Here is a 21,455-nt window from a genome sequence, read left to right on the forward strand (position 1 = left end):
CATTCTGTCATCAGGTAGGAGACGCCGATGCATAAAGACACGAATAGTCAGGATGCGAAACGGCTTCTGAACTCCCTGCCGTATCGCATTCAAAGTGGTACTGGATAATTTGTACTGTACCCTGCAATATTTAATTCATAGATTTTACTTTGTTTATCTAGGTGTAATTATTTTGTAGATTTAAGTCTTACTTTCCTAATTTATTGTGTGTTATGTGTACTACTGTACCTTACACCCCGGTCCAAAGTAACATTGTCTGATTTGACGGTACAGTTGAATGACAATAGACTTAACTTGACAATTCCAGTGCCGTCTGTAAAGAGTCTGTAAGTTCTCCCTGTGACTGCATGGGTTTCCTGCATGTGCTCCGCTTTTCTCCCACAGTCCAAAGACATAACAGTTAGTAGGTTCATTGGTCATTGTAAATTGTCCAGTGATTAGACTAGGGTTAAATTGGTGGATTGCTTGGCGGTGCGACTCATTGCACCAGAAGGGTATGATGTATTTCTAAAGAAAATAAATAGGATTACAACTACGATTTATGATCAGAATGCAGAGACCACTGTTATAATCTATATGCTAATAGGTTTCAATTACAGAATGTGCAGGAGTCATTTCAAGTCAGGACATCATCATTCCCTTCTTCAATCTGTTTAACAATCTTCCAGATCGTATTGACACCTCTATAAATTATCAAGATAAGTGATTGTTCCTCTTTCCCAGAATAATCAATACAGTTCAATTTATAAAAGAAATCCATAATTTCAAAAGCCCAGGCTGACGTATCCAATCTGATCTGTGTCAAACTGAAAGAATAACACATTGAAAAACTTGATTAGCAACAGCATATTATAATTTTTATTTTAAATAAGAAAGAACCTGATTCCAAAGTTTTTAAAAACGTATTTTTCAATACAAAATTATTTCACAATATTTGTCCAACGTGCATTTTTCTCTAATCAGATTTTGATGACTTCCTGAAATCTGGTTAATTGTTACTCATAGAAAAGAGGTTAGAATTTCATGTTGGTTCAAAAACTTTTCATAAATACAATGAATCCCTCTGACTTTTCAACCAAACATAATTAAAGACTTAATACCAGCAGTGTATGGACAATTATACAGTACCGTATATCACAATAAACAAAAAAAATCAAATCATTGTTTCTTGTTTATCAAAGGAATATTGGAAAGTTCAAGAGATAAGGTCATTGCACTTTTTTTGAGCATTAAACTTTAAAAAGAACTCACGGCTAAATCTCATAATTAATCCCCTGTCAATTACACCGGACAAAACATTTTTCGAAAATGTTGCTTCCTCAGGATTTTTTAATGATAGATTGCTTGAAGCAGAACACAAATATAATTTCAGACTACTTGTATCTCATAGGAATTTTGAGAAACAAGAAATTAACTTTTATTGAATATCAAGTGTTCAGTTGCATAACAATTAAGAGGATCACAACCTTGTTGTGGTTTGGCAGTCCTTGTGCATCAATGACCCGGACAGCTATGCAGGCTGATTCAGGGCTCTATGCTTTGACTCTTGGTAGGGTCACCCATGCCAAACAGGTCAAAGGGTAGAGACCAGACTAAGAATGGTCCACCGGTCCTCCAAGTTCAGGGCTAACAACCCTGACTGGTAAAACTAAATTGTTACAGAAACAGCAATGAAGAATCCTTCTAAACCTGAGTGTGACAGTATTCCTGAGTCTCCACCCCGGACTTGCATGACTGACAGTAACAAAAGCCAAGAGGAAGCTACTGACATGTTGGAGGAGGCCCTGAACACTGCTAGAGATGGATGACTTTCACTGCTGCCCTAAACACCAGTGATGTAACAGGCAGTAAGAGTTGTTGATAAAATACACTACTGAAACAGCCTCCTAAGAATGTTCTGTATGCCTTTGTCTTCCCTGAGTAGAGCTGAAAAAGTCAACCAGCCAAAGGTTTACATCATTCAGGACTTATTTCATTTGCCTAAGAGTGACTGTAAAGCTTTTAGTAGGGAAGACATTTATTAATCAAATGCCAAACATTATATTCATACAAACTTTTAAAATTAATGTTCGTGGGATTGTGTGTGTTACCGAAAGAGTAACTGAAGGTTCAGTGCTGATAATTAGTAAAATCCCACTATGGAATGAGGAAGTACAGATTTCTGGAAGTGAAAAGCTGATATCAATATCGGATCATATTGTTCAAAATCCATTCTGCCCATATCCACTCCAGACCCAAAAACTGACCAGCCAAACAATGCATATCCAGTGCAAGCAGGCATAGGGGATAATCACTGGATTTGTCAGGAAGACTGCATTCCAAAATATGTTTTTATGTGAATGCAGTTTGGTGGGATCAAAGTGCATTATTTGCTTCTAATTCCTAAAATATTTATTTCCCTGGTGCGTAGGAGAATGAGGCAAGATTTGAGAGAGGTATACAAAATTATGAAAGGTATAGATAGGGTAAATGCGAGGAGGCTTTTTCCATTGAGGTCGGTGAGTATACAGCTAGAGTCATAGTTTATGGGCAAAAAGGTAAAATATTTGTGAGGGAGCTGAAGGGAGCTTCCTCACTCAGTGGGTGGTGAGTGTGTGGAATGATTTGTCAGCAGAAGTGGTGGATGCAGGTTCAATTTCAACACGAGAGAGAAATTTTGATAAGAGGGGTATGGTCCAGGTGTGTGTCAATGGAACTAGGCAGAGTAAACAGTTCAGCGCATATTAGATGGGCCAAATGACCTGTTTGTGTTGTATTGCTCTATGACTCGATCTATGGTAATGAATAGTTATCCAATTTTTTTTGTTTTATCTTTTGAGTGAATTTGGTTCCTCTTCAGCTAGCACCAATTTATGTGGAAATCCTTTGATTACCTTTCCCAAATATCACAATTCTCTGCTGCACTAGCACCTCTGACAGGTCTGACATTCTGAACGGCAGCGTCGGTTGTCCACTGTGACCCAATGTCAACACAAGACCTTTGCAGATAGGAAAGAGAAGCTGAGAGGACTGCTCAGTAAGAGCTGGATTCCAAATCATCTCCATGCGTTATCCATCATCAAGGATCCCCACCATCCAGTCCGTGCTCTCTTCTCACTGCTGCCATCAGGAAGAAAATACAGGAACCTTAGGTTCCACACCACCAGGTTCAGAAACAGCAATTACCCTTTAACCATCAGGCTCCTGAAGCAGTGTGGATAACTTCACTCACCTCAACATTGAACTGATTCCCCAACCTCTAGACTGACTGTCAAGGGCTCTACTACTCATGGTCTCAGTATTTATTTATTATTTGGTTATTTCTGTATTTGCATAGTTTGTCTTCTTTTTGCACATCGGTTGCTTTGTCGGTCTTTGTGTGTAGTTTTTCCTTGACCCTTACTGTATTTCTTTGTTCTACTGTGAATGCCTGCAAGAAAATGAATCTCAGAATAGCATATATGTAACTTGATAACAAATTTACTTTGAACTTTGAAGTGACAGTATTGGGATCAAAGCCTATCCACACCCTTTTTGAAGTCAACAGCAAAGGTAGCAAATATCCAACAGGACAGGCAGTGAATGTGGAGATAGAAACAGAGCTGAAACTTCACACTCTGAATCATTCACCTGATATGTTAACTCTGTTTCTCACCCCATAGGCACTACTAGGCATGTTGAGTATTCCCACTATTTTTTTTTTGTCTTTATCTTCCTTTTTCTGCATCTGCCGTGTTCTGCTTTTGCTTTTCAGCAATGGAGACTGAGTTCTCTTTGGAGACGTGGTATTACAACGAATACAGTGAGTGTTTAATACTTTTTCCACACACTTTCTCTTCTTACTGATGTTGATCCTCACAGCTGAGACAATGCGACTCCCCAATTGACTGCTGTATCCCACTGCTCCTCATCAAACAGGTCGCTATGTCTCTGACAACCCCTGCGGTCAGCAACAGTGTAGATATTGTAATAATTATCCTAGTTTAACAGAAAGGTCGGGATGGTGTTTGATGCAGTGAAAAACGGAATAAATCAGTGTGGGAATCAGCAAACTCCGGACATAAAGACCCGAGTTATCAGAAAGGCCGAATAGGTTAGAACTTCATTCCCTAGAATTTAGGAGAGTGAGAGGAGATTTGATTTAGATATACAAAATGATGAGGGTATTGAAAGGGTAGATATAGATAGATATAGTAATAGGCTTTTTCAGCTGAGCTTGGGTGAGCCTAGAACTAGGGGTCATGAGTTGAGAGTGAAAGGGGAAATGTTTAAGGGGAACATGGGGAAATTCTTCACTCAGCGGGCGGTGAGAGTATGGAACAAGCCGCCAGCAGAAGTGGTGGGTGTGGGTTCGAATCCAAATTTTGGTTAAATGTTGAATAAGTACATGGATGGGAGGGGAATGAGGGGCTACGGTTTGGGTGCAGGCTGATGGAACTAGGCAAATTAATAGTTTGGCCCAAAAGATGGGCCGAAGGGCCTGTTTCTGTGCTGTAATGTTATATGACTCTATGAACAGACACGCAGCAGGGTAAGTGGTGAAAGCTTGTAGCAAGCAATAATTAATTAATTATTCCAGGGGAAAAACTAGTCTTGCACACTATCTGTAAACTTGAGAGGAATCAGAAATCACAGAACGATACTCCCTGGGATTGGTGGTGCAGCAATGACATGCCTTTTGCAACAATTGCAGCAGCAGCAGTGATCACCGATAGGGATTTGATTCCCAACACTTTGTAAGTGGTCTGTACATTCCACCATGACCATGAGGGTTTCTTCCAGGTGCTCCAGTTTCCTCCCACATTCCAAAGATGTACAGTTAGGGTTAGTGAGTTGTGTGCGTGCTCTGTTAGTGTCGGACGCGCACTGACACTTGCAGGCACAGTTCTTGGACTGAGTTGGTCGTTGATGCAAAGCAACGCATTTCACTGTATGTTTTGAAGTACAGGTGACAAGTAAAAGTTCATCTTTTTAGATTGCTAGATCCCAGTATGATTTTTGACTCTGCATTTTTTTCCCTACCTTGGGAGAAATTCAGATCTTGGTATTGTTAGATTTCCAGCTGAATCACTGCCAACACTGAAAATCAGTGAAGTGTCTGTTAAAAGACGGAAGATTAAACCTGACAAAGTTGTGTGGAAGTGCTGTGAATACACTGCAGTTTCTGTACTTCGTTGGCATGATGAAACAGAACAAAACTACTGGTGGTGTTTGTCTTGCCAGACCATTTCCCCATCTGCATCCCGGAAATACTTCATGTGGATAAGAAGGTAAAATCACTTTGTATTATTATTGAGCATGTACCGGTTAATCAGTAATGAACACAGAACCATATGGCACTCGTAGGATTTGGCTGTTCTATGCATGCAGGGGACTTGTGGGGGGAAAATGGACAAGTTAATGGACTGGGAGATGTTTCCTCTGCCTCAGAACAGGAGAGGTGACTGTTGCTCAACAGCTCCCCCAGTGGCCCATCCAAGGCTACATGGCAGCATTGCTTTACAGAGCCAGAAATCACCAAATGATCAGGGTCCAAATCCTGCCACTGCCTGTCTGGGGTTAGTCCATTCTCCCCAGGAACACGTGGGTTTCCTAAAGGTCCTCTGGTTTCCTCCCACATTCCAAAAGGTGTTGTGATTAGGGTTAGTGAGTTGTGGACATGCTATTTTGGCACTGGAAGCATGGGGACATTTGGCGAGTTGCCCAGCACAATCCTTGCTGATTTGATTTTGATGCACGTGAGACAAATAAAACAAATCTTCCTTTCTGATTGAGAAGCTGCAACATTGTCTGTCTGTGCCTGCAGCCTATTACACCAGCAGGTTCAGCTGCCGAACTTACCAATGCCCTTTTGGATATGAGTTTTATATGAAATTGAGGCGTTGAGGGTGCAAGCCCATGACTGACTCCATTGCTCCTCTCCAATTGAGGCACTGAGCAAGACTGAAGTTGACAAGGGTGAGAGCAGAGGACGGGCGGGTGGTTGGTGACGTCTGCCCGAGTTTGACCGGTCTTCCTCTCCCTCTCGCTAGCTGCTGTTCGGGGACAGTACAGGAGTCATGGGATCCATGTTGCAAGGACTGATTGGAGAGGCTGTGGACTTGTTTTTTGGGACTTTGGGGTCCATGTTGCATGTGTTCCTGGAATCTGGTCACTTTATTTTTTGCTGCTTTTGAGCGGTTTGATCAGTGCAATCAATGAAGTCTGGGGTGCTTCAGCGAAGAAAACTTTACCCTGCGGTTTGCAGTCGGCTAGCGGTGTGACACTGAACTGATCTAAACCGTGTACTACTGGACTCCTGGTCTGATATTCTGTGTTCTGTTTTTTCAGTTTTTGCCATTTGCACAATTTGTTCTTTGATCACACGTCGGGTGTTTGATGCCTTCTTGAACGTTGGTCATGGTGTTTCTTCGTTTTGTGGCTGCCTGTGGAAGGGCAAATCCTAAGAGTTGTATTTGGAATACATATTTTGATAATAAATGTGCTTTATATCTTTCAATATTTTAATTTTCCATGTAATTGGATTCTTTTGTGCAGAGAACCCAGTGGGGGTTTGGTTGGCACCTACACTGTTTTGTAACAAACCTGATCACACTCCTGACTTTTTCCTTTGATAACACCATGGGTATTAGTACAAGTGAGAGCATGGAACTTTCTCTCAGACACAGACAGAACTATCACAAGCCAGTCACTAATTTCAACAGTTGCTGGGTCCGGGAATCCAACCTCAGTTCAGCTCTTCCTCTTTGGTATCCATCACCTGTGTGTCTTGAAGAAGATTCATTGAGTAGGGGTCTACGGGTTCCTCCATTGCCTGGTAACCTTCCGCTTTGGGCAGGCACAGGCACCAGCCAGCCCCGCTGAGATCCAACTGCTCAAACGGAATGCGCACTCTGAACCCATCAACTTCATCCTTGTATTGCGATAGTTTTATCAGGTACAGGCAACTGAGAAAAATTCCAAGCATCTGCAAGAAACAAAAGGACAATTTACTTAAAACAGGTGTGCAGAAACTAGGTTATAGGCAGGTTTTTTTTACACAGACAGTGGTGAGCACATGGAAGGCGCTGCCAGGGGTGATGGTAGAGGCAGATGCATTAGATACATTTAAGAAACTCTTAGATAAGTACATGGATGATAGAAATATGGAGGACTATATAGGAAGGTAAAGTTAGGTTGATCTTAGAGTAGGTTAAAAGGTCAGCACAACATTGTGGGCCGAAAGGCCTACACTGTGCTGTAAATGTTCTATGCAATAACTTCACTTATCAAATTCTGTCCAAGGCTGGTGAAAGGAACTTTCAGCACATGTTAGGTTTCAGGAAAGTGATCTTTGTCCTCTGCCTTTGGCCCTGTCGATTGTCCTGCTTTTAATGGACTTGCCTGTAACAACATCCTTTTATTCCCCTTTCAGGGTAGGCACATGGATGAAAGAAAAATGTTGGGCTATGCGGCAGGGAAAGATTAGATTGATCTTGGAGTAGGTTAAAGGGTTGGCACAACCCTAGTGGGCCGAGTGGCCTGTATTGTGCTGAACTGTTCTATGTCCTATGCATGTCACATGCCAATGGAAATTTTTTGCGCTCCCCAAGAACGCACGGGTAAAAAATTCTGTTGGCATGCAGCATGCATCGCCTCCCCTCGATTCTTTAAGCCGCGCCACAGTTAAAAAAAGAGACTCATTGATTATCTTTACAGTCAAATGAAACAGCAAGTGAATGTTTCCGACCCAAGAATGGTGTGGTATTTGCACAGGAGACGTCTTGGCACCAGCTGGATGGTTGCAGGAACACGTGATGGCTAAATACAGGAGTAGGCTTACTGATGAAGCTGGGGCTATGTGCATAGCTCACAACACTTTGTATCTGTACTCGGCACAATGACAATAAAGTTGAATCCAATCTAATCTAATAACAAATACAAGCTGGTATAAAATATTTGTCATCGTTGCTGCAGCAACAAAGGTCCCACGGAGAGTACAGTGTGTTTATTTACCTTTCCTTCACCAAAGTTTATAATTCCATGTTCAAATTTCTTACATTATATGAGATTCAATAACAATACTGTTTAGAAATGAGGTTATTTTTCAATTTTCTTTTTAAAAGATTAATATTATTAACTTTTGAACAAGATTTTTAAAAATGCTTCATTTATTTCAATCTGCCTCTGTTATACTTTTATTAATCGTAAAACAATGAATACACGTAAATAAGTAACAGAACTCACCTGTTTTCATAAAAATATCCATAATTATTGTTACTTCATTAATCAATGATAATCTCTGTTCAAAATCACCATGGCATGCAAGACAAAATTTTTTTAGAAGATGATCACCATTCGGACACATGCTCACCAAAAGGTTCCCCACCCCACACTTAAAACATAGAAGCTAGAACAGTACAACACAGGGAAAGGCCCTTCAGCCCATCACGTCTGTACTGAACAATGTAGCTAATCTCATCTGCTCTCACAACGTCTCATTTAGAATCAGAACCAGGTTTAATATCACTGGCATACGTTGTGCAATTTGTTGTCTTTGCGACAGCAGTACAATGCAATACATAATAACAGGAGAAAATGTGAACTACGGTAAACATATGTGTGTGTATATTGTTAAATTAAGTGAGTAGTGCAAAAACAGAAATAAGAAGCAGTGAGGTAGTGTTCATGGGTTCAATGTCCATTCAGAAACTGATTGCAGAGGGGAGAAAGCTGTTCCTGTATCATTGCGTGTGTACCTCCTTCCTGATGGTAGCAATGAGAAGAGGGCAGGTCCTGGCTGATGGGGGTCCTTAATGATGATGCTGCCTTTTTGAAGCGTCACTCCTTGAAGATGTCATAGATATTCTGGAGGCTAGTGCCCATAGTAGAGCTGATTATGTTTACAGCTCCCTGCAGCTCATTTCGATCCTGTGCCATAGAGCTCCCCACCACCTTCATGTCGGACGTTGATGCTGCCAGTTAAATGTTCTCCTCGGTACATCTGCAGAAATTTGCAAGTGCACTCCCTCTATTCCTTGCCTGTTTATGCATCTGTCTAAATATCTTGCAGCAAATGTATCCTTAATTTATAGAACAAGCAATCTCCTGTGGGTATTTTTCATCTTTTCCTGCAGGTTTTCTCTTGATACAGGTGATTTTATCTACTTATTGATTCACATGGTACAGAAATATACACAAAACCTCCCCTCAGATTCTCTACAAAATTCCTGATTCTCTCCTTAAACTCCATTTATGCATAAACATGAGAAATTCTGCAGAACCTGGAAATCCAAAGCAACAGACACAAAATGCTGTAGGAACTCAGTAGCCACGCAGCATCTATGGAAATGAATAAACAGTCGACGTTTCAGGCCAAGACCCTTTTTCAGGACTGGAAAGGAAGGGGAAAGATGCCAGAATTAAAAGGTGGGGGGGGGGGGGTAGGAGGATAGCTAGAAAGAAAAAGGTGAAGCCAGGAAGAGTAGAAAGGTAAAGGGCTAGAGAGGAAGCGATCTGATAGGAGGGGAGAGTGGACCATAGGAGAAAGGGAAGGAGGGGACCCAGGGGGCAGGTGATGGGCAGATGAGACAAGGCAAGACCAGAGTGGGGAATAGAAGAAGAGGGGAGAAGAGGGGATTTTTTTTTAACTGGAAGGAGAAATTGATATTCATGCCATCAGGTTGGAGGTAATCCACACAGAATATAAGGTGTTCCTCCTCCAGTCATCGTGGCACAAAAGGAAGCCATGGGCTGGCATGTCGGAATAAGACTGGGAATTGGAATTAAGACGATTGGCTGCCGGGAGGTTCCGCTTTTGGCGGATGGAGTGGAGATGCTCAAGGAAGCAGCCCGCCAATTTACGACGCGTCTCACCAATGCGGAGGAGGCCGCACCGGGAGCACCGGACACAACAGGCGACCCCAGCAGTTTGACAGGTGTAGAACTGCCTCAGCTGTAAACCTGTTTAGGGCAGTGAGTGGAGGTGAGGGAAGGGGCGAATGAGTAGGTACAGCACTTCTGCAGCTTGCAGGGATAGAGGCTGGGAGGGAGCGCCTATGCGTGCAGTCCTTCTTAAATGAAAGAATAACTTTAGTACACCTCTTCTGTTACCTCACCTGTGGATTAACAAAAAATGTAGAAGTCCCCATCAAGAACCCTGCAATCTCCTCTCTTGACTCTCATGGAAACCTATGCTTTGTTGGTGTGTGGTGACACTTGGCGGGCTTTCCCTACCACATTGTTGAATCGTGTTGTTTGTTAACGCAAATGACACATTTCCCCATTGTTTTGATGTATATGTGATAAATAAAAGGAATCAGAACCTGGATTGATCTTGTCTGGAACTTTTCAACTCTCACGTGTTCCAAAACCGCTAACACCTGCACCGTGTTCTGGACTGTCAACATACCAAATGCAAATTTGATATAAAGAATTTGTATGTTCTTCCCATGACTGCGTGGCTTTCCTCTGGGTGTTCCGGTTTTCTCACACATTCCCAAGATGTACCGATTGGTGGGCTAATTGGCTAATGAAAATTATATCATTATTAGGCAAGGGTTAAATCGGGAGTTGCTGGGCAGTGGGGCTTGAAAGGAGAGAAGGGCCTATTCCGCGCTGTATCTCAGTTTTAAAAAAAACCTTGAATTTATACACACAGTGGCCACGTTAGTAGGTAGCACACGTACTTAATAAAGTGGCCGCTGAGTCTATGTTTGTGATCTTCAGCTGCTGTAGCCCATCCACTTCAAGGTTCAATGTGTTGTGCATTCAGGGGTGCTCTTCTGCACACCACTGTTGTAACGCGTGGTTATTTGAGTTACTGTTGCCTTCCTGTCAGCTTGAACGAGTCTGGCCATTCTCCCCCGACCTCTCTCATTAACGAGGTATTGTCACCCACAGAACAGCCGCTCACTGGATACTTTCTGTTTGTCACACCGTTCTCTGTAAACTCTAGTGACTGCTGTGTGTGGAAATCCCAGGAGACTGGTAGTTTCTGAGATACTCAAACCACCCCATCTGGCACCAACATGCTCAAAGTCACTTAAGACACATTTCTTCCCCCCCCCCTTCTGATGTATGGCATGAACAACCACAGAACCTCTTGACCATATCCACATGCTTTTATGCATGGATTTGCTGCCAAGTGACTGACTGATTAGATAATGAATTAACTAGCTGGTGTACAGGTGTATTAATAAAGTCAAGACTCCACATGCAAATTATCCCTTTGATTGATGGTAGCCCTTGCTGACAGTGGAATAAAATCTGTGGTAATTTTGGTGAGAGAAATAACTTCCATTTGCTTTATTTCAGTGCTGAATTAACACACAAGATCTGCTTGCAATGCCTTAACACTCATTGTTTCTCACAATCTGACTGAGCTCATGACTGTTCTCAATATGAATGGCACGCCGTGGCAGAATGTAATCAAAGTCCCGCTCCAGCACGAATTACTTTTTATTCACCTCAAGCCAAGCGATAAATTATATCATCTGCTCGCTGCTCACAGTCTCTGTTGCCTGCGTACATTCAGTGGGACGTCCACAACAGGGATGCCTGTGTGCGGTTTGCCTTCCCCTCCCAGTTCCAGCCCCAACATCAGATCAGCAGCTTGAGGGTAACAATTAAGGGCAGTAACCGCTCTGCCGAACTTGACTCACAGCAAATGTGGTTGGAGCTGTTTGCTAACCCAGCAAGCCACATCATTGACTACGGCGTGAGGTTCCTGCTCTGGGAACTCCATCATCCAAAGTAGAACATTAATCTATCTTCCAACCTGACATGCATCCAGGAAGCATAAACACAGAAAATTAACATTAATTTAAAATTACTTGTGCAAAACTTTCAATTGAGAAAGAAATGGGAAGCCCAGTTTATTCAAACTACATCAAGGTTCAAAGCTCAAATTTATTATCAATGCTCGTATATGGTCGATGGCGGGATGGAGATGCATCTCTGCCAAAGGAGGTGTAAGGTGCTCCTTCCCTCCGCTAGCCTGCAGGTCATCCTTGGGCAAGGTGTAGCACCTACTTAGCCTCCCCACCGATGAGGGTCACGTGAAACCATGGGAGCAGGTGGTGGATGGTCGTACGAGCAGTTGGTGCATATCGCAAGTCCTGGTTACGTGACCACTGACGTCAGGCAGACAATCTCTGAAGAGTATTGATCATGGCTGGGTTCACCTGTCCTGTAAAGACACCTCCCAGAACTCAATGGCAAACCACTTCTGTAGAAAAAATTTGCCAAGAACAATCATGATCATGGGACCATGATCACCCACGTTATACGACAAGGCATGTAGTGACAATGAAGTATATGTTACCATTTTCTTGCAGGCATTCACAGGAAAATACTTCTGAAAAAGTAGACATGAACAGACGAAGATGACAAACAACCAATGTGCAAAAAGGAGGCACACTGTGCACAGACAAATAATACAGAGAACATGAATTGTAAAGAGTCTTTGAAAGTGAGTCTGTACATTGTAGAATCAGTTAGGAGTGGTGATTAAAGTTTATCCACGCCTGATGGATGTAGGGTAATCACTGTTCTTGAACCTGGTGGTTTGGAACCTAAGCCTTCTGTACCTCCTACCCGATGATAATCGCATCGTTTGGAAAACAAATCAAGTAATAGTACATGACCAGTTTTCTATCCCTTGTGAAATCAGCATCCTGCTGTGAATTTCTCTATTTATTTTGCTGTAATTACATCTGATCTTTCGTTTACTTTTAGGTAATCTTCTCATTGCCAGCGGGTTGTGCTTCATTACCGATGATCTGATACTTTTGCACATGGTTTACTGCGGTACTGATTAACAGAGTGATAATGGGAAAGCAGTGGCTGGACGCTCCAGTTTACTGCCACATCCCAATCACCACTCACTCACATAACCACAATATATTACAGAAGCGCGGAAAGGATTGCTGTAAGGATATGAAGGGATGTAAAGAACAACTGATAATAGATTCTGTAATTCTAAATCAAGCTGAAATCAAGCATTGGAAAAGCAGGAATCTTCGGGTTGTACTGACTGCCAAAAAGAATGTTATTCTGTCCCATAGATATAGTTAATAGAAGCTTCTAGGTCAAGTCAAGTTTGTTGTCATACATGTGTACCATCAAATGAGACAATGTTTCCCTGGCTCAGGGTGTAAAGCATAGTGGTACACCTAATACACATATAACTTAGCACTCAGAGTGAATGTTAGTAGGTGGTGAGGTGGAATCAGGTGGTAAGTGACAGGTCTGTGAGGTAAATAAAATTGGATCTCTGTAAATTGGCGCCTGATGATTCCTGCTGACCTGACGGGCTGAAGGGTGTATTTACTTATTGAGATACAGCGCAGAATCGGCCTTTCCGGCCCTTCGAGCCACGCTGTGCAGCAATTCCCTCACCTTATCTAACTATCTACTTCCCCTCTCCCCACCTTCTTACTCGGACTCCCTCCCCTCTTCCTTTCCAGTCCTGATGAAAGATCTTGGTCCAAACATCGGCTCTCCACAGAAGCTGCGTGACCTGCCAAGTTATAAAGACATACACAACCTGCACAGTGAGGAATAGACCCATTTGGGCCTTCGAGCCACACCGCCCAGCAAGGCCCCGATTTAGTCCAAGTCTAATCACGGAATGATTTATAATGATCAAATAACCTACCACCCACTACATCTTTGGACTTTGGAAGGAAACCGGAGCACCCAGAGGCAACCCGCACCGTCCCGTGGAGAATGTACGGACTCCTTACAGGCAGTGGTGGGAATTGAACCCGGGTCACCCACACTGTAAAGTGTTGTTGTGCTAACCACTACACCACCATGCTGCATGTCTTTATAACACACATAAAACGCTGGAGGAACGAAGCAGGTCAGGCAGCTTCTATTGAGAGAAATAGCGGTGACGTTTTGTGCCAAGACCCTTCATCAGGACTGGAAAGGAAGACGGGGGGAGCATCAGAATAAGAAGGTTGGCAGAAGGGAAGGCATACAAGCTAGGAGGTGAAACTAGGAGAGTGGGAAGGTGTGTGGGCGTGAAAAGGGGGGTAATTTGGGAAGTTGGGAGGTAAAGAGGTGAAAAAGGAGGAATCTCTTAGGAGCGAGGAGTGAACCATGGGAGAAAGGGAAGGAGGGAGGCACCAGAGGAAGGTGTTAGGGAGGTGAGGAGAAGAGAGGAGGTAAGAGGGGAGCCAAAATGGGGAATGGAAAAAGAGAGGGGTGGAGGGGGGAGAAATTACTGGGAGTTAGAGAAATCGATGTTCAGGCCATCAGGTTGGAGGGTACCCAGACAGAATATAAGGTGTTGCTCTCCACTCTGAGAGTGGTAGTACTGAAGACCATGAAATGTTGGAATGGGGATGGACAATGGAATTAAAATGGCTAGCCACTGGGAAATCCTGCTTGTTGGGAAAGAAGCGAAGGCACTGTATGTCTTTCTGGCTGGTGATTAGTTGTAGATCACTGAGCACCTGCCCAGCCACTATAATGTGTGCTTCACCCACTGCAGCCATTGTCATCTAGCTAATAGTATCAATTGGTGCACAACGCACTTTTCCTCAAATGGTGAAACATTGGAGCTTTTGGCAGTAATCTCTGACCCTCACTGCTCATTGTACATGGTGCAGAGTTCAGCAACTGGTAAATAGGATTATTACCATCACATGTACCAAGGTACAGTGAAAAATTCGTTTTGCATGCCATCTGTATGGACCACATCCTCATATCAGTGCATCAAGATAGCACAAGAGAAAAACTGTTGACCGAATTGGTACCCACAACCAATGGGCTTACTTTCAAGGACTCTTTATCTCATGTTCTCGATATTTACTGCTTGCTTGTTTGTTTGTTTGTTTATTTATTTATTTCCTTTTTCTATTTGCATGGCTTGCTGTCTTTTGTACATTGGTTGAATGCCCAAGTTGGTGTGGCCATTCATTGATTCTATTATGGTTATTATTCTATAGATTTATTGAGTATGCCTGCAAGAAAATGAATCTCAGGGTTGTATATGGTGACACATAATAAATTCACTTTGAACTTTGAGAATATAGTGTTCTGGTTACAGATGAAGAGCAGTGCCGGTAGATAATGAGGTGCAAGCCCATAATGAACATGAGGAAGTCTGCAGATGCTGGAAATCCTGAGCAACACACACAAATTGCTGGAGGAACTCAGCAGGTCAGGCAGTATCTATGGAAAAGAAGGAACAGTCGATGTTTCAGGCTGAAACCCTTCTTTACCACTGAGAATGAAGGGGGAAAATAGCAGAATAAACACGTGGGGGGGGGGTGGGTGGAAGGAGGCTAGCTGGAAGGTGATCGGTGAAGCCAGGTGGCTGGGAAAGGTCAAGGGCTGGAGAAGAAAGGATCTGATAGGACAGGAGAATGGACTGTAAGAGAAAGGGAAGGAGGAGAGGACCTAAGGGAAAATAACAGGCAGGTGAGAAGAGGTGAAAGATCAGAGTTGGGAGTAGAGACAGTGTTGGGTGGGGGTGGGGGGGGAAGTTGTTCACTGGAACGATGAAATCGTTATTCATACCATCAGGTTGGAGAGTTTCTGTAGCTGTTACACTTTATTCTGCATTGTTATTGTTTTACCTTGTTCTACCTGAATGTACTGTTTAAAAATTTGATCTGTGGGAACAGTATGCAAGACAAGCTTTTCACTGTACCTGTTAATGTGACAGTAATGAACCAATAACAAAAATGGGGCAGAGTTACCAACGCTCACAATCACACTGTTGTGTTCACCACTGACAGTTTTAAGTGAGTCCATGTTCAGTAATGATTACACCAGTCCACCTCTGATACATTGTCACAGGACATCATAAGCTTCATGCTTTGACAACGTAGTTCCTGACGTGGACCAGCAGAGGTGATGACAGAAGGCAAGTTACAGAATGGTGGATACTTACAGTAATGAAGGAAACCACTTGGACATTCATATCCCCGCCAGCTCTTTGAAAGCACAATCATTCTCACATCCCACATTGCTTTACGGTTGACAATACAGTAAATCCTTCACCTCACCCCTCCTCCCAAATACTTATACAATTCCTTGAAAATTATTTATAGAATCAATACCTCCAACTGATTTAGAGTTCTGGGATTTTAGTTGCTCTCTTGAGCAAAAATATTTCTGTTCACATCCCCTTCACACATTCTGCCTGTGATTCTGCATATTGATCTATTGACCAGAGGCAATGGTTATTACATATCTGTCCTATCAAAGCCACTCATCATCTGAACATCTCGTTTAAGTGTTTTATTATCCTTCCCTGTGCTGGAGAAGTCTTGATTTCATAAAGAGGATTAACATTATGTCACACACATCAAAGTTGCTGGTGAACGCAGCAGGCCAGGCAGCATCTCTAGGAAGAGGTACAGTTGATGTTTCGGGCCGAGACCCTTCGTCAGGACTAACTGAAGGAAGAGTTAGTAAGAGATTTGAAAGTTGGAGGGGGAGGGGGAGATCCAAAATGTTAGGAGGAGACAGGAGGGGGAGGGATGGAGCCAAGAGCTGGACAGGTGATTGGCAAAAGGGATATGAGAGGATCATGGGACAGGAGGCCCAGGGAGAAGGAAAAGGGGGAGGGGGGGAAACCCAGAGGACAGGCAAGGGGTATAGTCAGAGGGACAGAGGGAGAAAAAGGAGAGAGCGAGAGAGAGAGAGAGAGAGAGAGAGAGAGAGAGAGAAAATGTGTGTATATAAATAAATAACAGATGGGGTACGAGGGGGAGGTGGGGCATTAGCTGAAGTTAGAGAAGTCAATGTTCATGCCATCAGGTTGGAGGCTACCCAAACAGAATATAAGGTGCTGTTCCTCCAACCTGAGTGTGGCTTCATCTTTACAGTAGAGGAGGCTGTGGATAGACATATCAGAATAGGATTATGTCTCTTGTTTCCTAGTCTTCAAACTTGTGCTTGAGTTCATCTACGTAGAAGAATATCAAAGAATACGAAAAGAACAAAAGGGATTTTTGGTGATATAGTGTCTCAAACTATATAAGGCAGCAAGGTTAAAACTGGATCAGAGTCCATGATGACGGAAAGATTCTATAGGATAGGGAGTACATTGTAGACAATATCTAGAGAAACATGGAGGTCCTACTGAAAGATAAAGTGGATGTGGAGAAGATGTTTCTGAAAGTGGGGGAGTCCAGGACCAGAGTCTCAGAATAGAAGGATGCCCTTTAGAGCAGAGATCAGGAGGAATTTCTTTAGCCAGAGGGCGGTGAATTTGTAGAATTCATTGCCATCGATAGCTGTGGAGGCCAAGTCATTGGGAGGTTGATAGGTTCTTGATTAGTTAAGGCGTCAAAAGTTATGGGGCGAATGCAGGAGAATGAAGTTGAGAGGGATAATAAATCAGTTATGGTGGAATGGCAGAGCAGACATAATGGGTGAAATAGCCTAATTCTGTTCCTATGACTTATGATCTTACGGAGGTCTGAGTGATCAGGATGAGGTAAAAGGGGTTGAGGGATTTAATTTAGAGGCATTGAGTATGCACGATGAGCGCAGAGGAGGTGAGTAAAAGCGAGTGGAAACTAACTCAAGTGCAGCAACAGAGTTTCAAGTAAGCTCACGTTTGCAGGGAGTGAGAGTCTGGCCAGGAGTGTGACAAGATTTCTGCAGGGGCAGGGGCAGGGGCAGGGGCAGGGGCAGGGGCAGGGACAGGGACAGGTACTCAACAGGAGGGGAAAGCAGGTGATCTTTGTTCTGAAGGTGATGTGGGTTCAGAGGCTAATATTCAGCTTAAGTGGGATGATAAAATGGTGAACAGCAGACATCTCACCTCTCCCGGAAGTTCTGGGAGTCTCCCGCATATTAATAGAGGCTCACTGATGCCCGCAAATTATATACAATATCCCGGAAATCAATTTTTTTGAGAGTGAGCGAGAGAGCGCGAGAGAACGAGAGTGAGTGAGAGAGAGAGCAAGAGCGCACACTAGAGAGCGAGCGTGAGAGCGACCGCAAGAGAGAGACAGCGTGAGAGAGAGCGAAAGAGCGCGCTAGAGAGAGCGACCACGAGAGAGAGAAAGAGAGAGAGAGAACGTGAGAGCGAGTGCCATGGGATGAAAATATAAAATATACGTCACCCCAGACTACACTAAAGTGTACCCCTGCCTAATAGGGGTCAAAAATAATGACAGTGTTGCTCACTGCACTGTTTGCAACAGTGACTTTTCTATTGCCCATGGTGGGTTAAGACTGTAAAAGACATGTTGAGGTGAGTTTAACAGGTGTCATTCATTCATTAGCATAGCTAACGTTATTTAAACTAGCTGGCTAGCTGCTAAGGAGCTACTCTATTGCAGACATCCCACCTCTCCTGGAAGTTCCGGGAGTCTCCCTCAAATTGATGGTGCTACCTCCCTGAAATGAGTTTTTGCAGAGTGGGATGTCTGGACCAGAGAGATTCAGCTTGACAGAGTGGCTGAAGGTAATTGTATGTGAGTTAATATTAATGGAGAAATGAAGCATCTGTCACCAGCTGTAGATTGTTCTATCTCAGCAGAAACAACTATGTCTGCAATGTAACCAGGGTCAATGGCACATTCATAATCAGAGAGGACAGAAGCAGTGTAGAGTGATGGCCTAAAGCCAATTTGTTAAATTCGCAGAGAAGCAGGCCCTTTGGCCCATCCACTTGGTTCTGAACAAAAATGCTCTCTAGTCCCATTGACCCACACCTGGATCATAGGCCTCCACACCCCTCAGTCCACGTACTTATCCAAATTTCTCATAAATGTTAAAATTGAACCCACACCCACCACTTCCATTGGCAGCTTGTTTCACCCTCTGAGTGAACGTTCCCCCTCCCTTTCTCCTTAAATATTTCAACTTTCACTCTTAACCTATGACCTTTAGCTCTAGTTTCACTCAACCTTAGTGGAAAAAGCTTGCTTGCATTAATCCTATCTATACCCCTGGAGGTACATCTCAACCAAAAGAGATGTAATGTAATCCCTCTGTTAGCCTGCAGGTCACCATTGGGCAAGGTGTAGCACCTGCTTAGCCCCCTGATCAGGGTCATGTGAGGCCATGGGAGCAGGTGGTGCATATCACAAGTCCTGATTATGCGACCACTGACGCCAGGCACACAATCTCTGAATATTGATAATGGCTGGGGCCACCCATCTTGTCAAGTCACTGCCCAGAAGAAGGCAATGGCAAACCACTTCTGTAGAAAAATTTCCAAAGAACAATCATGGTCATGAGACCATGATCATCTACGTCATACAACATGGCACATAATGATGATGTCATATGACATGGCACATAATGATGATGATGGCCTACAGAAAAGATATAAGTAAGGCTGAAAGAGTATGGAGAAGATTTACAATAATGTTGCTGGGACTTGATGACCTGAGTTACAGGGAGAAGCTTAACAGATCTGGACTTTGTAAAAGAATGAGGTGCGATTTGGTACAGCAAGCAGGCTTTCTCCAATGACATTGGGTGGAACTAGAACTAGAGGACATAGATTAAAGGTAAAAGAGGAACCTGAGGGGGGAACCCTTTCGCTCAAAAGGTGGGGCATGTTTGGAATGAGCTGCCAGTGGAAGTGATGGATTTAAAAGGTTTGGATAAGTATATTGATGGGAGGAGCAGAGGAGAGCTATGGGCTAGGTACAGGTCGCTGGGAATAGACAGAATGCACAGTTTGGCATGGATTAGATGGGCTGAAGGGCCTGTTTCTGTGCTGTAGTGCTCTATGACTCAATCTACCTTCATGCTGGCCTGCAATTCCTGTTGCTATGTGGGAGGAAACTGGAGCACTCTGAGGAAAACCACATGGTTACAGGGAGAAACGCAAATTCTTCACAGGCAGTGGTGGGAATTGAACCCTGATCAATGAACACTGGTGATGTACAGCGACTGTCCTAACCTTTATGCTGCTGTGCTACCCTTAGGAGTGCATGGGAAATCTCTTGCCACCCCAATGCACTGCCGAGGAGTCCCTGTGATTAATGGCTCAGGTATGGAACTGCTCATGTTGCACTCCCACTCCTCAAAAATCACAGGAAGCACAGATATGGCGGATAGTCACAATCTTCCTCACAAGGTCATAGGCACAATTGAACACAACTGAATTCACCTCAGGAGGCTTCACAGGAGCACACTCAGCCAGAGACTCATTCCACCGAGATGCAACACTGAGCGTCATAGGAAGTCATTCCTGCCTGTGGCCATCAAACTTTACAACTCCTTCCTTGGAGGGTCAGACACCCTGAGCCAATAGGCTGGTCCTGGACTTATTTCCTGGCATAATTTACATATTACTATTTAACTATTTATGGTTTTATTACTATTTAATTATTTATGGTGCAACTGTAACGAAAACCAATTTCCCCCGGGATCAATAAAGTATGACTATGACTATGACTAAGAGAAGGGAGTCTAAAATTAGAAGGCACAGATGAAAGGGAAGAGGTTTAAAAGGGACCGGGTGGAGGGTGTATGGAACAAACCATCAGAGGAAGTGGTAGAGGCAGATCGAAGGTCAGGAAAATAGGGGTTGAGAGTGATAATAAATCAGCATAATGGAATGACAGAGAAGATTTGATGGGCCGAATGGCCGTAGTCTGCTCTTATGTCTAATGGCAGAAGTTGATAGATTCTTGGTTTGTCGGGGTATGAGAAGGCAGGAGATTGGAGCTGAGAGAACAATGGATCGGCTATGATGAAATGGCAGAGCTGAGGGGATGCGCCAAATAGACTAATTCTACTATATCCTCCGGTCTTGTGTGTCCAAGTTGCAACGCACTTGGACAGGTGCATGGATAGGAAAGACAGCGAGGACTATCAGCCAAATGGGACTAACTCAGATTGACATCTTATCATGGGTGAGATGGGCTGAAGGGCCTGTTTCTGTGCTGTATAACGCTGAAACTCAATAACTCAGTAGTCTCTATTATCTTAATATTCCGTTCTCCTCAAAACACATTACAAATTTATTTGAGAGAGCTGTTATCATTAGTCTTGGGCCATCATTTTTATTAATTAGCTTCAATTTTTGCCACAGACCAAATTCATTTCATCGATTCCTAAATATTTGCAGTGTTCCTTAACTGCCGAGTACGGACTGGAGAGTCAAATTAATATTGCGCTTCTTATAAATTACTGACTTCAGGGAATGTTGATCATCAACAAACATCTCCTGGTGAAAAATTGCTCAATGATTTCTCTGAGTTCTTAACCGAAAACCTGATTAGTTGCTGGTCTGCTCTCAGTCCCCACAGCATCACATTCGGGTGCTTCCTTCTCCAGGGGGGAGCCTCCAAGGTTCAAAGGGCAGGGCAAACCTCTTCCTCAGCCAATCACAGGAAGGCGGTTGCCACGGAGCCACACCAGCCCAGATCAGAAAGGGTGATCCATAACTAATGTAGTAAATACTGTAGCTACATTTACAGCCGGATGAACCCGGATCGCTGGCACGCTAAAGTACTGTGCTAACCAGTATGTGCAGAGAATCTGATAAGAATGAGTAG

At 43.4% G+C, this 21,455-nt stretch overlaps 1 protein-coding gene across 4 annotated transcripts in view; it reads right to left on the reverse strand.

Moving 5' to 3' along the window:
- Positions 1-844: 844 nt before the first annotated feature.
- Positions 845-21,455, reverse strand: part of LOC140201875 (tetraspanin-15-like) — a 274,040-nt gene continuing 253,429 nt past the window's right edge. For all 4 annotated transcript variants that reach the window (XM_072266630.1, XM_072266627.1, XM_072266626.1 and 1 more), the window contains one exon: positions 845-6,946. In XM_072266630.1, coding sequence (XP_072122731.1) covers positions 6,707-6,946 — 240 coding nt within the window. In that variant the 3' untranslated portion in view covers positions 845-6,706. The remainder of the gene's footprint in view (positions 6,947-21,455) is intronic.

Source organism: Mobula birostris, chromosome 8, assembly GCF_030028105.1.
Source record: "Mobula birostris isolate sMobBir1 chromosome 8, sMobBir1.hap1, whole genome shotgun sequence".
Classification (NCBI taxonomy): domain Eukaryota; kingdom Metazoa; phylum Chordata; class Chondrichthyes; order Myliobatiformes; family Myliobatidae; genus Mobula; species Mobula birostris.